The following is a 16,370-nucleotide window of genomic DNA, read 5'->3' on the forward strand; positions in this document are numbered from 1 at the left end:
CCCAGCACTAAGACACATGATTTTTTATCAACTTAGATTATTGAGGTGATGCAGTGGTATAATTGTTTGAGAAGGGGCTCGACAAAAAGGCCATCTGGCTAACTGAGGACTGAAGCACAAGGCAAAAATACAAGGGGAGACAAACTGGTGGCCCAACAAATAGCACAGTGACACTCTGACCGGTCACATTCTGCATGAATGGGTAAACCAACTCAACCACCACAGTAGAAACACAGTAATTTAAACATACAAATCAAGTTTATTCAATCAATAGATTTATTTTATACACTGAAAAAATTAAATTGTTCAATTTTTAAGGAATTTGTTAGCTGAATGACTAAATTATGACTAGCTTGAAAATTGTCATAATGATCAATTTAAGGATCAAAGCTGAATAAATCAGAAAAGAACAGTTAACTCCTTTGGGTGGGGATCCTGATGTTACCTTCATTGTTTTTTTCCAAGTACCTTCAAGAACAATTCATAAATGAAATGCATTTAACAATAGATGTCTTGCCATGCCTACACTATATATTGCACCATGATTACCTGTGTGACAGCAGACAGACTGGGTTGGAAAACAGTGCCTGGTTCTTTTTTTAAGACTCATAGTTATTTCTATTTTTTTGCACTCACACTTTCTACATAAGCCTCTACTTAACATGCAACTTGGTTGTAAGACTGTGAAATAGTTATGATTTTAAAAAGATTTCAATGATCTGAAATGTATATTCCCCCAGTATAGCTAAACAGTAAAACCAGTCCTACCTCGACTCAATCAATGATCAAAGCTTAATAGAAAAATATTTTGTCAGAATATTGTGCTTCCAACTTTGTGGCAACAGTGTGAGGAAGGCCCTTTCCTGTTTCAGCATGACAATGCCCCTGTGCACAAAACAAGGTCCATAAATAAATGGTTTAGTCTGGAAGAATTGGCTGACCTGCACAGAGCCCTGACCTCAATCCCATTGAACACCTTTGGGATGAATTGGACTGCGAGCCAGGCCTTATCCCCCTACATCAGTGCCTGACCTCACTAATGCTCTTGTGGCTGAATGGAAGCGAATCCTCACAGCCATGTTCCATAATCTAGTAGAAAGCCTTCCCAGAAGAGTGGAGAAAGTTACAGCAGCAAAAGAGGGGGTGGGGGGCAACTCCATATTAATGCCCATGGTTTTGGAATGAGATGTTAAACGAACGCTAATGGGTGTGATGTTCTGGGTCCCACATACTTTTTGCCATGTAGTGCACATCCTTAAAATATACAAAAATAAATAACTGGAGTTAATGCATCGTATCTTTCTTTCGTTATTATGCATCACAGCTTGCCTTCTGGTGTCATCTGAGAGAAAAAAAAATATGTTAACCGACCTTATTCATTTGCAAACAATGCCTCAGATGGTTCTATTTAAATTCACTGATAATGATACTAGGTGGACTGACTGGGATGTTGAGCGGCTATAATGAGCTATCCAGTCTATTTTTATATGCTATTCACAAACACAATGCACAATCTTGTTAAGGTGGTAAATTTACACTCCCACAGCCAGTCTTTCTATCAAACTATTGCACTAAATAACCATGTACTAAATACACACTATTTGACAGCCATATAACATTGGATTTAGAACTAGACACAAGAGTTGCACCTGCTTGCACAGTAGGGAAGGGGTTCCCAAACTGGGGTCCAGGAAGGAGTCTCAGATCTTCATCTATTATCACTTCATTTAACCTCAGGTTTGAAAGAACAAAAAGTACATCCTCATAAACATTATGATCAATGCAATACATTCCACATTTCTATTGTGCAAAATACTGACGATGATCTCTATTATACGAGGTCCCATTTCTAGGCGTTCACCATTTCATTGAGAACCTCAGGGAAGCTGTTTTAGTCTGGGGACCCCTGCAGTCGGTGTTGCCAGATGTCAAATGGTGAACCCATCCAAAGCCATTTTTTCCCGTCCAATAACATTAAAAATGTAGTCCAATTGGGTGGGATTTTGCCCAATCTGGCAACACTGCCTGCAGTATTAAACTCACTTGGTGCAAGTCTTAATTACCACATGCCACCTGATTGCAGCCACTGTATCCTTGCATGAGGCTTCACTTCAGAGCAGGTGATGGGAGATGAGGGACGCTACATTGTGGCATGCTGAGCCGCACCGTCGGCAAATTTGCCAGCATTGTTTCAATAGATCCTGAAAGGTTTTTTTTTTTTTTTTTACCCTATTTTCCTTTATGTAGACCAGAAATACTCAAATCTGGTCCCAGAAGTCAGTTCAACAGCTATAGATCTTGTTGGGCTCCTAATTAGTAGAGTCAGGTGTGCCAAATTAGGGTTGAAATGAAAACCTACAGTGTGAAATGATTGGGCAGCACTAGCTTAGACAAACCTACTTATTGAGATGCATGTCTGTGTTTGGCTGACCAGTTTGGCTCCCAGTCCCAAAATTCACTAGTCTCCAAAAGGCAGACAGGATACTGTCTGTAGCTGTAGGCTGAGCCTCGAGGCTCATTCCAATTGTTTATTTCAGCCGCCATTGCATCTGTTCCTTTCATCCTTTTCTAATACGGAACGTGAAAAATACTTGAAATGAATGTCTGGAATCCTGCGTGCCAATTTCACATATTCCAATTAGTGACTGGAACAAGCCCTTGGTGATGGGTTCTTCCAGGTCCCCTTTGGCCAGGCTCAGGTCCAGCCCTTCCTTCCTGGCGTCAGGCCATCTGGACGGCCACCCCTGGAGGGTGAGACACAGAGCCCGATTCGCACCCACACCTCGACCTTGAGGACTCCGGACCAACAGGTTCTCCAGCTCTCCAGGCAGGGAACTGGCACCGGTGGTTACATTCCGACAGTTAAGACATGAAATTACACGGTCCTTTAGCTTACCTACTGCAGAGAATGGCATTTCAACTTTCAAAGGCTTTTCAACAGTCAGTACAGACATAAACAATGAACATACAGTACAGGCACAAGACAGAACAAAGATGACAAAGGTTAATGTGGCCTGCCTCCTATAGAAAATACAAACTAGCAAAATGATTAATTAAAAAGGGGATGAAGGTAGGTAAGAATTTAGTGTCTAAATCAGCGATGAATGACAGGCAGTCTATCCTTTTTGGGAATTAACGTGTCTCTTAGCCGCAATCATTTATTTTATCTGATAGTCACAAGCTATACCTGCAGAATGCACATTTACTGCCATCCAAAACAGGAGCAGACTTGTCAACCATTTTAGAAAAACTGAGCGAAAATAATTGGTTGGAACAAAACCCAGCGCACACCCTCCCAGACGTGAGTTGCGAACCCCTGTTCAGTTCAGCTGAACACCTTGGAAGTACAAGATGGAAGTACAAGACAGTCGCAAAACTTACCCTTTAGATCTTGATCATTGCCCTAAATGTATGGATTAATAGAAATGGTAAAGTAGGCTATATAACAAGGGTTGCTGACCATCAATAAAGCAGGATAAAAATAAGATCAATTTCCCCAACATTTCATTTTCCCTTAACTCTAAATCTGAGGGAGATTCTCAATAAATAAAAGGTAAATAAACACAAGTACGAACCAAGAATGTTGTCTTCCTGCTTTTGCATTCAAGAATTTATTTATCACACTTTTGCAAATGTGTAAATTAGTTAGCAGCACAGGGTATTTTCAAACACATTCTGCATTTTGTTTACACACCAAATTACTGAAAATGAGTGTGATTAATTTTTAAAAATTGATTCACCGGCCCAAACATGTACCTGGAATGCAAAGTTCTGGTATGCACTATGGTCTTCATTCCCATAAATCCACACTACTCTACTCTAAGGAAAAGTGCCTTTTTAAAGGAGACCTTCATCAACAGATTTATGCCGTGTTAAATTGAAAACAAATTCAGAGTCGGGTAATGGGCGTTTCAGTTCATGACATGCACATAGGTTTGTTATGGTTGCTGGAACACAAGATGAATTATGTCTCCAGAGGAATCTAAACAAAAGTGCCTGACCGTCAGAGGAGTGTAATTCTTAGAAAAGCTGTATATGCATGTCCCACATTTTACCTCAGCACACTGCATCTTCAGCTCACACACACTGCCGAGTATCAAAATGGAATTAGGAGAACATCACCATTCACCAAAATACTGCCCTGCGGCCTTGACCCAGGCTTTAATGAATCCAGGAGAGGCATAATAATTAATGTACAATCACACACTATACTGAAAAACACAGAAATTATTATACAATGTGAATATATGAATTACAATATGTACAAACGGTGACGTTTGTGTGCATCTCTGAAATAACAATGTTACCAAAGCGTAACAGTAAAATAATTACAATTAAAATCTAGTGATTTTTTTCCTCATTCACACATAGTAGCTTTATTGCTAAAATTTAAGAGGAGTGCCCTGCTTAAGTCACATTCCATAGATGCTACAGTTCCCATGTTCAAAAGAACAAGAAATGCATACAATGCATCGAGTATGACCTTGCACACCAAGTTAATTTTTAATCAAACGTTCAAAATGAACGTACTTATGTAAAGTACTTCAAATGCAAATTATCTGATATGTTAAGGTGTCCAACCGTTAACGTACGTCAAGGTGCAAGACCACATCCCCTTTCCGTAAAAAGTTTCCAGCTACTTACATTTAGCCTAATAATTAAAATGCCTGTACTAAATTTCCTCTGGATCTTTCAGGATAAGAAGCTTAGCTTTACTTCTGGGACCCAGTCCTTGGCTTGTTGTAGATAAGGAAGTCGGAGATGTCGTGCCACATGTTGCTGTCGTGGTACAGGTAGTTCATGGAGGACTGCAGCGATGGTTGCAGGGTGTGGGGGTGATACTCGAAGAGCCAGAGAACGACGCCCCACACCAGAGCCGCAAACAGGGGGAACGGATCTCTCTTCGGCTGCGGCACGTAGCCTTTCTCCACAGCCAAGCGGGACAGGGCAAAGAGAATCCGAGACAGCAGGTACATGTTGATCTGTGGGGCGAAAACATGATGCGACAGAAGAGATATGTAAAAACAGGTTGCTCCGAGATGAAGGATGAATAATTTATGCAGAGCGCCAAAGGGTCCAGGCAGTGAAAGGGGAAGGGAGATTCATAAACTCAAAAATGGGCGAAGCTACCGTAGTATCAGTGACTCGCTGATTTATACCAATCGTTGTGGTTTGCCACATAGAGCAACCCTTTTTTCATTGGTCCAAATACGTGAGCGATTGACCTCATTGAAGCCCCACCATTCTGGGGTTCATGAAATCTCACTTTCCCATGACAAGTGCCCCCCCCCCCCCCCCCCCCCAAAAAAAAAAGAAAAGCAAATTGGGTCAATCTGATCAGCCATTTTGCTGTATTCATCACAAATGCCTTGTGTTTACCTGGTTTCAGGTATTCAGCTGGGTTTAAAGTGAAATTTCTCACCTGGCTGTTGATGTGGTTGTTGTCTCCAAACACCAGCCAACCTCCAAGGCAGGCCGCAAGGAAGGACTGAGACTGCAGGCTCTTCCCCTGGACTCTTTCTTGCAAGGCCTGAAGCCCCTTGTATGTGAATACAAAGTAGGCCAAGTTGCGGGAGTGAGTGTACGTTGCCTGAGCAATGGCTTTCAGTTTGTCTTTCAGGCTGTCACCCAGGCGGAGGAGAGAAAAAAAAACAAAGGTCATTTTCTTTTGATACTTTTAATTTAAATGTATTTCTTATGTTGTCATAGAAATTAAAGTCATCACCCCTAAACGAGCATTAGAATTGGCAAAATAAAATAATACATTTCAAATCTGGAGACAGACGATGCTTTTTTCATGTTGTCTGTGTGTGTGTAATTGTGGCTTTTCTGAAATTCAGTAAGATACTTAAAAAAGAATAAGAGACAGGCATACCTTCCACTTTTAAACAGAAACGTCATCACAAGGGCGTGGGGGGCTCGGATTTTTGCTCCATATCTAGACAATAGAAGATGCACAAACAACATAAAACGCACTTTAGTTTTTACTTACACACTTCAATTGAGCATGACGTTTTTAAAGGAGCAATGCAATGCTTAAATATATGCTCAGTGGCCACTTTATTAAGTACACTTATCTGGCACCTGGTAGAACCCCCTTTTACCAGCAGAACAACCTGAATTCTTTGCGAGCATGGATTTAACAAGGTGCTAATTCGAAGGGATTTTGGCCCATTCTGACTCAATAGCATCATGCAGTTCCCGCAGATTTTCCAGCCACGCATTAACGCTGCAAAGCTCCCTCTTCACCGCATCCCAAAGGTGCACTATTGGATTGCGGTCTGGGGACTACGTAGGCCATTGCAGTAAACTGAAGTCACAGTCATGAGATGGCACGTGCTTTGTGACATGGTACATTATCCTACTGGAAGTATCTATTCAAAAAAGGGGTAGACTGAGGCCATAAACTGGTGCACATGGTCAGCAACAATACTTAGGTATGCTATGGCATTCCACTAATGCTCAGTTGGTATTAAGGGGCTGAATGTGCACCAGTTTCCAGTCTTCAATCATCCAGTTTTGCAGATCGCGTGCCCACTGCCTCACTGTCCTGCACAGCAACTAAACCTCTTCACCAAACAGCTCCTCCACACGACTCGCTGTTTGGAGGAGCAGCTTTTAGAAAGGGGCCACTGAGTTCAATCTGAATGATTAACTGACTGGTGTGGACACATTCTGTGAGTAATGGTCTGCTCTACCCTACTTAAGATGATGGTCAAAATGCATTATTTAGTTCAAAACTAGGAACGTGTTTTAATTTTAATGAATAGCTGGCTAGTTGTTAGTGCTGTTAGTGCTATGATCACCGGACTATATTCACTACGGTTCAAACAATGACACCAATCCACTGACACTGACAGCCACTTGGAAGTAAACAGCAGCCGGTTAGCTAGACAGCTAACGTCGTTAGTAAAAAAAAAAAAAACATAAATAACAATGAAACTAGGAGGCCATCTTTCTGGCTGAAACGGATAACATCCCGAAATTAGTGCATGGGGAAGGAAAAGATCAAGGTCAACCAAATAGCTAACTTGGTTCAGGAAACTTTATTCCTCCCGATTGGATCGCTAGCTAATATTAACTGGTTCTCTGCAATAAATTCATGACCAGAATTCACTCTCCGAGCAGCTGAACATGTTATACAAAACATCAACAAAACTCACACGGCTCCATTTCTGAATCCTTTTATAATGGCAAGAAACACCTTATATTTTTCCTGCAGAAGCAAATTGTTTACTGTGTATAAAAGTGTTCGGAAATGCTCGGAACCAGCCATTGCTTGAGATTTGGTTGCAGTGGTCACTTTTCGCGTAACACACTACACACAAAACAGGTGCAACTTCAATCTCTGAACGTTTAGAAATCCTGCGCTTTCAATTTTTAGTTCCCAATACATCAAAACGTAAAATTATACATTTGGCTATTTTACTTTTGCCACAAAAAAACTATAAAACACCAACCAAATTTAAACGAAATGTTCATAAAATTTGTTTAGTCTTTTAAACTGAATTTATTTCCCTTTTCACCAAAACACAGTACCTTAAATAATGTTGCAACCTCAAACTCCTAAGAATTCTACATGGGCTATGCACACCCTCTGCTGGAGATAAATTCGTAGAAAAATTGGAAGGACACGAATGTACTGTATAATTTAAGCTTGTCTACCCATATAACCCATCATCAGTCAAGGGTGGGTCGGGAGCACCCAATTTGGCTTACATCACAGAAGATAAAGTTCCCACACGACGTTCCAAGACTGTTAATAGATTGCAAGAAAAATGTTTGACCCTGGACCCTGCAATGTTGGAAAAATAGTGTATATTAGAATATATTGGAAATTGGGAATACTTCAAATTAGTCCCATTCCTTAGAAGTATTTAATTGCCTATTATCTGGCATCATTCAACTACACAATCTGATACATTTGCATGGCCACACAAAACAAAATCACCAAAACAGAGCAGTTTTTCTTTTAATCTGTGCAATGTAAAAACATGCCAGAAAGTACCTGTACATCAAATTTGCAGCTAGGCTATGGAGCATTTCATTGGTCCCCTGTAGTAGGGTGCATTTTTATCCCAGTAGACTTCATGTCAATTACATATTACCTCGAATGGAAGACCATCACTTTTTTCATCTAGGAATTTCAGAGGCAATTTTGCCAGTCGACAAGGAATTAAAATCTAGTGTCAACATGCTCAGTGTGAGTGCCAGTGACCAAATGCAAATGATCAGGAATAGCTGAAGGTGTTTGTGTGTGTCTACAATCTGACCACAAAACAGCCAAGTGACATCTGTTAGAAAAGACAGAGAACAACTTCACCTTCGTATTTTATTTAAACTTCTAACCAGATTAACATTTTACACCAATTCTCTTCCTGTACAGATAAAATAGTGAAAGAATAAAATTAAATAGCATTTAAACCATTAACCCTTGTTTACTAAAAGGTTAGACTTTACAAAAAGAATTACAGGAATTCATTATTAACATGATTTACAGCACTCATTTAATATACAGAGGGGGGGGCGTTAGTACAGAGTTTCACAGGAAACCTTTGACATTAATACCCATTTAACTTCTGACGCAGCATTTAAAAAAAATCTAAATATGCTATTTCACTGGGAATTGATAATATATGCCTACAAGTTCATTCCGCAAACTAGCATTCCTTAAAGGTCGATTTCCCTATTTGGACAAGGACTGCAGAAAAAAGGTTCTGCTCTGAACAATGATTGTTGGGCATTGAGAATGCAATTTTACTTTTTGAACGCCATGTACTTTTCCCTGGTGCGCCAAGTGTTTCTCAATATAGATACTACACTTCATGCGCTCTGGTAGTGTGTAATTAATGTAAAGGCAATCAAAACTGAATTAATTCTGAAAGCACTGCAGCTTGTGGGCTTTGTCCTGGAAACAATGGTTTGCCACAGTGCCTTGCAATGACAAATGCCGCTGTCACATTTACACGGTGAGTAATGCAATCACTGTTGAGAGCCTCAAAGGGCACTTGATTAGACACTCGACAAACATTTAATTTTTCACATCCAGTGCTTGAAGTAAAACTAAAAAATGGGGTCATTCATGCCGTTCTGCTGAAAATGTGCAAATCCATTTGAGTATACATAGCTAGATAAATAGTTGAGTATCAACATTTTTTTAGGCTAGGGGGACCATCTTTAAATTTTATGTACACACACGCGCACACACGCACACACGCACGCACACGCACGCACACGCACGCACGCACACACATGCACATGCATGCACACACCCATATGCAATAGGACACAGTGGTCTTTCCCCCTTCTCTTCAGATAAGCCTTGTCAATTTGATTTTGTGCATAAATTCTGTATTAAGCTTTTGATACAGCCAAAAGAAAAGCCATTGACACTAACCCCTATGAACACATGCCTGAGAATGGAGGAAGAAGAAGAAGAAAAAATGACTTCATAACTGCATGGCCTACCATTGTGAATGACTCTATAAAGGGACTTTTTCACAGTACTGCCTTGTCAGAATCCAAAACTAAAATAACCCCATCTGATTGGATTCAGACCCATGTGACATCTTCACCTTGAATTCCCTGTCAAAATGTACAATTAAAATGACCTCCCTGTGTTACTTCACCTCACAGACAGACAGTTCTGACTATTGGGGAACCTCTACAGATAAGTTACTGTTACATCCAAGCTATTCTCTTAATACGTAACACAGGTAAACAGTTAGAACTAACATCACAGAGAGAAAAATATTGTAGGGCCCAAATGGACTATTCCGAGCTCATAGCTACTTAGCACGCATGATCTTTCCTGGACAACACCAAAAAATAAAATAAAATAATAAAAAATAGGAAGCAAGGCCCTTCACATCTATGAACATTGCCGCCACACCCATTTATACAACACTTAGTCTAAAAATATATTGATAAAAGTGTCTTGCAGTTTTCTGTAATAACATACCATTTCTGAATATTCATTCATTCATTCACGACGCAACTTGATTCAGGACACGCCCAGCAGTGTTTTACCTGAAGGAGCTAAATATCCTGTAAAGGGTGGGTTACAAGACCCCAAAATAGTTAGCTCTATTAAATAAAAGCATTTCATTGCAATGGCAGTAAATTGAGCTTCATTCTCCATGAACGCATGCAGGTGCGCTCGATGACAGGTTTCTGCTATTCCCCCATCGTTAGCAACACCTTCAAACATCGCAAACCCTTATAAAAATAGTTCAGTGTATACAAGGGCACAGAAGTAAAACCATAAACGTCAGCAAACGTTAAGGAGTTGCGCTCATTTTTTTTTTTTTTTTTATATCATGAAGTCATGTTGATTTGTCTCCAGCTATCCGTTATAACCGCCTTGTCCAAACTATTTTTTCTGAGCATGCAAAACCTCATTAAAAAAATAAAAATAACATTAAAAAAAACCTCAATTTAACATAAGAGATTTTGCATTATAAAGTGCTTTCTTCCTTGGAAAATAAAACAAATAATGGATATTAAGATATCAAGATTTTCCATTTAAATATTTAGCTGTAGCTACTGCAATTATGTGGTTTTAACAAGTTTGATTAAACTTTGGTCAAATCAGTGGCTTTTGGATCAATCAGGTACACTGAAATCGAAACTAACACTATCGAAACATGATCTCAGCTGTTTTTGAACATTTAAGCAAAAATAAACAGACATAAGCAGTACATAAATGCTTTAAAACGGAACATAGTTCATATCTGTGTCAGAAACGAAAGGTTTTAGGCACGGACTTTAACAGATAAGTGACACTACAGTGTTGCAAATGACCTGACAAGGGGGGGGGGGGGGATGAAATAAAATAGTGAAAATGAACAAGTTAGGTTTACTCAAAGCCATCATGATCCCATTCCATTTAATACTTTGTCAAAAAGAAACTTTTTGATATTATTTGAACAGTCTGGTGGTCGGGGGGGGGGTTGTAGTGCACCGTTTCCAGATGACCCCGCGCGTACCGTGGAGTTTGCATTCGCTCCGAGACATGGTGTGCTGACGATGAAAGCCCCCCCCCCCCCCCCACTGTGTACTGGGTCCAGAAGTCATAGCAGGTGATGATGGACAGAACGGGATTCGGGAGCCCCGCGTCCCGCGCTCCCCGTCCTGACGGGTGTCCACGAAGCAGGTCCTACGGGTGAAAGCGGGGGGCCAGGTAACCGAGGAGACCGGGGCCTCTCCCCTCCCTGCTGAGGACGACCCGTAACCCATGGCAACGCCCCCCCAAGTTGAAAGGTCGAACCGGGAAGGGACGCCCGGCGGCGGGGGCCCCCCCGAGACGCCTGGCGACGCCCGTTACTCCTGCCCGAAGCCTTCCGTTTCCTCGATCGCAAACATCAGCTTCTCCTTCATCTGCTCGTAGCTTCGGTAGGGCGGCAGATCCAACCGGTTAAAGCTGGTTTTGAACAACAGGGGGGAAAAACACACAAATAATATTATACGAAAAGATGAAATGGAAATCTCGATTATGACAAATAACAAAAAAAGACAAGTGCCCCTTATTCAAGAATAAAAACAGCAAAATATATAACATATAACGTAACTTTTCAGCCAGCAAATGCCAATAGTAACAATTTTTCCAAGCACTGCTGCCATCAAAAAGTATTCTTTAATGATTATATTAACAAATGACATGATATCAAGCCTATTTTATTGACGTCAAGTTTTCCATTCCGAAAGCAGTAGGGGTGTGTTATACTGCCATGTACAGGATTTGGTATTGGCCATTTGGTGACCATGTCTTTTTTTTATAATTTAAAAATGTGTTAACATTTCAATCAGTCTAACTTGAAACACACATCCCTACAGAACAGGCACTATACTATGCAAGACCTCGGGCACTCACGTTTACAAATAACAAACTTCACATCTAACAGAAATAATAATATTTATTTATTTATTTATTTATTTATTTATTTATTTATTTAATACATTTTCAAATATTTTACTTATTAATATTTAAAATATGAATAAAACCTTTTCCTCGATTTACATTGTTTAAATACTTTGACATGCAAGTACACAGTTTTATCTTGTGAATTCAAGGACACTTCAACATCAAGAAGAAAGTGGCTGCAGAGGGATTTGTAATTAATGGACTGGACTTTAAGTTCATTTGAACGCAGAGGGTGTGCAGCAGTGCGTACAGCAACCTCACAGCTGAGCTTCCACCTACCATGTGTGACTCCTGGGCAGCCAGTTCTCCTTCCCTACTTTTTCAATGCAGAACTTCTGAGGACCGTTGCTCCCTGTAGAAAAAATAAATAAAGAAATAAGGACAGTGTCATTGATACGAAGCACCATTCAGCAACTGCAAATAGCTCCCCCTTGTGGAAAAACGTCAGCCTGCTAAATGCGAGCGAGTGAGTCAGTGGGCTCTTTCAAATCGCTTATTTTATCTGTCCCGGTCTCCTCGGTCCTCAACAGACCCGGAAATCAAACAAGGGCCGCCATCTTTAAGGGCATTCCAACCCGCTAAATGGTTCTAGATGTTCCAGCTAGGAGGCACCCGAAGGATGCTTCGTTAACGAACACGAGGGCATTCTTTGCAGAAGATTTTTTTTCCCAGAACGCGTGATCGTGTTAAAAAATGATCGACCTGTGGATGCACCTCCCCCCCATCTACCAGGTCTGCAACTGACGTCGCTTCCTACTGACGTTCGACTGAGCGAGGACATTCTATTTGCCTGTTTCCTCCGTCCTCAAGTCCTTAACTCGCATCCTCTTTTGGGTGGAGCTCAGGAAGCGAGGAAAGGACGCAAGGAAAAAAAAAAAGCAACTGCAAATAGTCCCTGGAGTTACAAGTCAGGCGCATGAGGTGCTTTGCATCTAAAAAGATCAGAAACAGGAGCCGGCCTGATGCACAGCGCGGGAGACGGCCATGCGGGTGTGCCTGGGCGAGGGGAGGTGTGGTGGAATTAGGGTTACGGGAGGACCCGCTTCCGCCGACTCTTACTCACCCATGAGATCAGCGAAGCCCCCGACGGGCAGGCGGCAGGTCCCCGTGACAAACTGCAGCAGTCGCATCCGCTTCTCGTTGTCCATTTCCTTTATGAACTGCGGAGGCAACAGCACTAGCACGTTAGCACATTAGCACGCACGAAAGCAGCCGTTGCAAAGACCTGCACATTTGTTTGCGCTAGTTTCTCCTCAACCGAAAATGCTTTTGCTGCTCTGCTGAACAGCCATTAGTTCCGAGAAGCGCAATGAAACAATGCAATGCTAGGAGAGGGAATGCAAGGTCAGTTTTGGAGTTTCTACAGTAGACATCGGTCATGTGACTGATGAAGGAGATTACACGCCCTCATTCCTGCCTGCTCGGGTGAAGCAGCTTTATACACTACTTCAAGGGGGGGGGTAAACAACCCCCATGTTGTTTTTTTCAGTGGGCCGGCGCTCACCTGCCAGAACCAGAGGATCTGCTTGCTGCTGCGGGCGTAGTGCCGGTAGATGGTGTTCCTCTGCCAGTCCGTCAGGTCGATCTCCTGCATCCCGCACAGCATCACCTGGGGGGGCGGGATCAAGCCCTGCGTTACGCCACCGCCGCCGCCGCCATGCTAGCACGGGCAGTAAACGCCCTGTCCTGAATCCACCTCCATACTGCTCTCACACTGATCTGCCTCTAAGTGTTCTTCCTTTAGCAAGCCAATGCTGCTACTGTACTACTAATGTACTGAATCAATGTGGCTCTGAATAATATTATCCTGAACACCATGCAAGGGTGGGAAGGGAAAGAAGTTGGAAGTTCCCGTACAGACACTCTGATGAGTAAAGAGCAATTCTGATGTAATCCTGGGATGGCAACGATGTGGAAACATCATCAATTAAAGGGAACTGTCACTAGAAACGATACAGAAGAGAGTAGTAATTTATTAACCTCTTTCGCACGGCTCTTTTTTCAAAATCAATAGTGCTAAATTATTTGCATATAAAAAGGCTGAGGCCTTTCTTTATAAACAAAAAGGAGGGGTGCACTATGGGAATGCTGAATCAATCATCAGTCTTCCTTTGGATTCATCACACTTCCTGGCAGCTGACCAATAGAGAGATGCTCTTAATTTCCCATCCTCTGCCTTTTGGGTCCGCATTTCCCCAACCCTCCCCACCCAGTGGAGGTTCCGTTCAGTAAGGGGCCGTAAACCTACCTCCAGCTCCTTGGCATCGAAGTACTGCAGGTACTGCTGCGGGAGGACCTCGTTGAAGCCCTCGAAGAAGGCCTGGGTCTGCTCCTCCACGCCCCTGGACAGCCGCCACTCGGCCACGAGCCTGGAGGAGGGGGTTAGACATGAAAACATTTCCTCCTGTAACGCTGCCACCGCCGCCCGTAAGAACGCCACGTTAAGCGAGCTGTCGTCTTTTATTAACCCACGGAAATCAAATTTCTTTTCCAGCGAGATTTACGCGTCAGGAAAGAAACCTATGAGCAAACCTTTGATCTCGGGGCCTTGAGGAGCAGAGAACAAATGCGAAGGAGGAAGAAACACTCCCAAGACTTTGCTTCAAGCCATAACCCCTCGTCTTGCCTTCCTTCCCTGAGGTAAAAAAGCAATGCCAAGGAGGTCAGAGGCCTACCTGATGTACTCCTCCTTGTTTTCCTCAGTGACCACGACATTGCTTCCGTCTGGCTTGAGCTCGTGGGTGGTGACCTCTCCCAGGATTTCCTTATCCACGGAGAAGTACATCTCCAGACCGCATTCCTCGATGTCGTTCTCTCTAAACGCAAAACCAGGAACGCTTCCTTTTACTATCACGAGCACGGCCATTGCGAATGAGGAAGATTCACAGAAATATTATTTGCCAGTAAATGTTTTTTAGGGTAACAGTTTACAATAAGGTTGCAAGAATTGGCATTAACTAATGTAGTTGTTAACTACTGAAAACTTAATCTGTACAGCATTATTAATGTATTTGTATTTTAATAACGCACTCATTTTCAAATTGTTTTCAATTGCCCAGACGACAGACTAACTCACTTGATCCAGATAAGGGAATTGTAGAATTCGGGATCGATGGATTCCAGATCTTTCAAGCCCAAAGGCTTGTTCAGGATGCGTTTATAGAAAGGCAGTGAGAACCCGGTGTCAATGAATTTCCCGTGGAACAATGCCTGGAAACAAACACAGAGAACAATGTCAAAATCCTTTTTTGACGTACATTTCTCTTTTTCACAGGGATCCCACACTTAGCAGTGCCCTAAATTCAAATTCCAGACCCCATAAAAAACTTTACAGCCCACTAGATCACAGACCATCAGTCAAGCAACAAAAAAATGGCCTAAATATCCCCGAAAATACATGATGAATCAGGTATAATTCATGCAAAACTAAATGTGCCCTCACACAGACCATTAAGTTTTTCTTGATGGTCTCCAATCAAGAGAATCAAATATGCTATCAACATCAAGACAAATTGTCTTCAATAAATTTCCCATCCCTAATTTTATCTTTCAGAGAATTTTCAATGAGCATGGGCAGCATCCTGCTTCCAATTCCACCGAGAACGCAACAGAACAACATTCGACCGGAAGAAGCTCACCATAGCGATGAAGCGGCCGATGAACTTGAAGTACTTGAGGTGGTCCGGGTTGATGTAGGAGGCGGGGTTGATCTGCAGGCAGTAGTTCTCCTTGCCCGCGTACTCGAACAGGCAGTACATGGGGTTCAGCACCTCGTGGGACAGCAGGAAGAACCACTCTCTGCACAAACGGCACACGCGCGCGCATGTTAAACTCATCGCCTCCCGAACCACACCTTCAATCAGACGCAGCACATTCACATTCAAGACGCACACGCCAAACTTTGCAGTGCTAAGAGGGGAAGAGAACTACTAACTCTGCAGTGCTGAGAGGGGAACAGAACTACTAACTCTGCAGTGCTAAGAAGGTAACAGAACTACAAACTGCAGTGCTAAGAGGGGAACAGAACTACAAACTCTGCAGTGCTAAGAGGGGAACAGAACTACAAACTCTGCAGTGCTAAGAGGGGAACAGAACTACTAACTCTGTAGTGCTAAGAGGGGAACAGAACTACTAACCCTGCAGTGCTAAGAGGGGAACAGAACTACAAACTCTGCAGTGCTAAGAGGGGAACAGAACTACTAACCCTGCAGGGCTAAGAGGGGAACAGAACTACAAACTCTGCAGTGCTAAGAGGGGAACAGAACTACAAACTCTGCAGTGCTAAGAGGGGAACAGAACTACAAACTCTGCAGTGCTAAGAGGGGAACAGAACTACAAACTCTGCAGTGCTAAGAGGGGAACAGAACTACTAACTCTGTAGTGCTAAGAGGGGAACAGAACTACAAACTCTGCAGTGCTAAGAGGGGAACAGAACTACAAACTCTGC

At 42.3% G+C, this 16,370-nt stretch overlaps 2 protein-coding genes across 2 annotated transcripts in view; both read right to left on the reverse strand.

Moving 5' to 3' along the window:
* Nucleotides 1–3,581: 3,581 nt before the first annotated feature.
* On the reverse strand, nt 3,582–7,332 carry pxmp4 (peroxisomal membrane protein 4). The gene is made up of 4 exons (XM_035387054.1): nt 7,164–7,332; nt 5,876–5,938; nt 5,423–5,621; nt 3,582–4,982 (listed from the first exon to the last, which is right to left on the reverse strand). Exons 1-4 carry the CDS (start codon nt 7,274–7,276, stop codon nt 4,713–4,715), a joined length of 645 nt encoding a protein of 214 aa, XP_035242945.1. The 5' UTR covers nt 7,277–7,332; the 3' UTR covers nt 3,582–4,712.
* A 986-nt stretch (nt 7,333–8,318) lies between these two features.
* LOC118211380 (E3 ubiquitin-protein ligase Itchy-like) overlaps nt 8,319–16,370 on the reverse strand; it is a 31,738-nt gene continuing 23,686 nt past the window's right edge. The window contains exons 17-24 of the mRNA XM_035388551.1: nt 15,562–15,721; nt 15,000–15,133; nt 14,599–14,739; nt 14,172–14,292; nt 13,428–13,532; nt 12,987–13,083; nt 12,203–12,275; nt 8,319–11,422 (exon numbers count right to left, since the gene is read on the reverse strand). Of these exons, the coding sequence (XP_035244442.1) occupies nt 11,323–11,422; nt 12,203–12,275; nt 12,987–13,083; nt 13,428–13,532; nt 14,172–14,292; nt 14,599–14,739; nt 15,000–15,133; nt 15,562–15,721 (931 nt within the window). The 3' untranslated portion in view covers nt 8,319–11,322. The remainder of the gene's footprint in view (nt 11,423–12,202; nt 12,276–12,986; nt 13,084–13,427; nt 13,533–14,171; nt 14,293–14,598; nt 14,740–14,999; nt 15,134–15,561; nt 15,722–16,370) is intronic.

Source organism: Anguilla anguilla, chromosome 13, assembly GCF_013347855.1.
Source record: "Anguilla anguilla isolate fAngAng1 chromosome 13, fAngAng1.pri, whole genome shotgun sequence".
NCBI classification, from domain to species: Eukaryota; Metazoa; Chordata; class Actinopteri; order Anguilliformes; family Anguillidae; genus Anguilla; species Anguilla anguilla.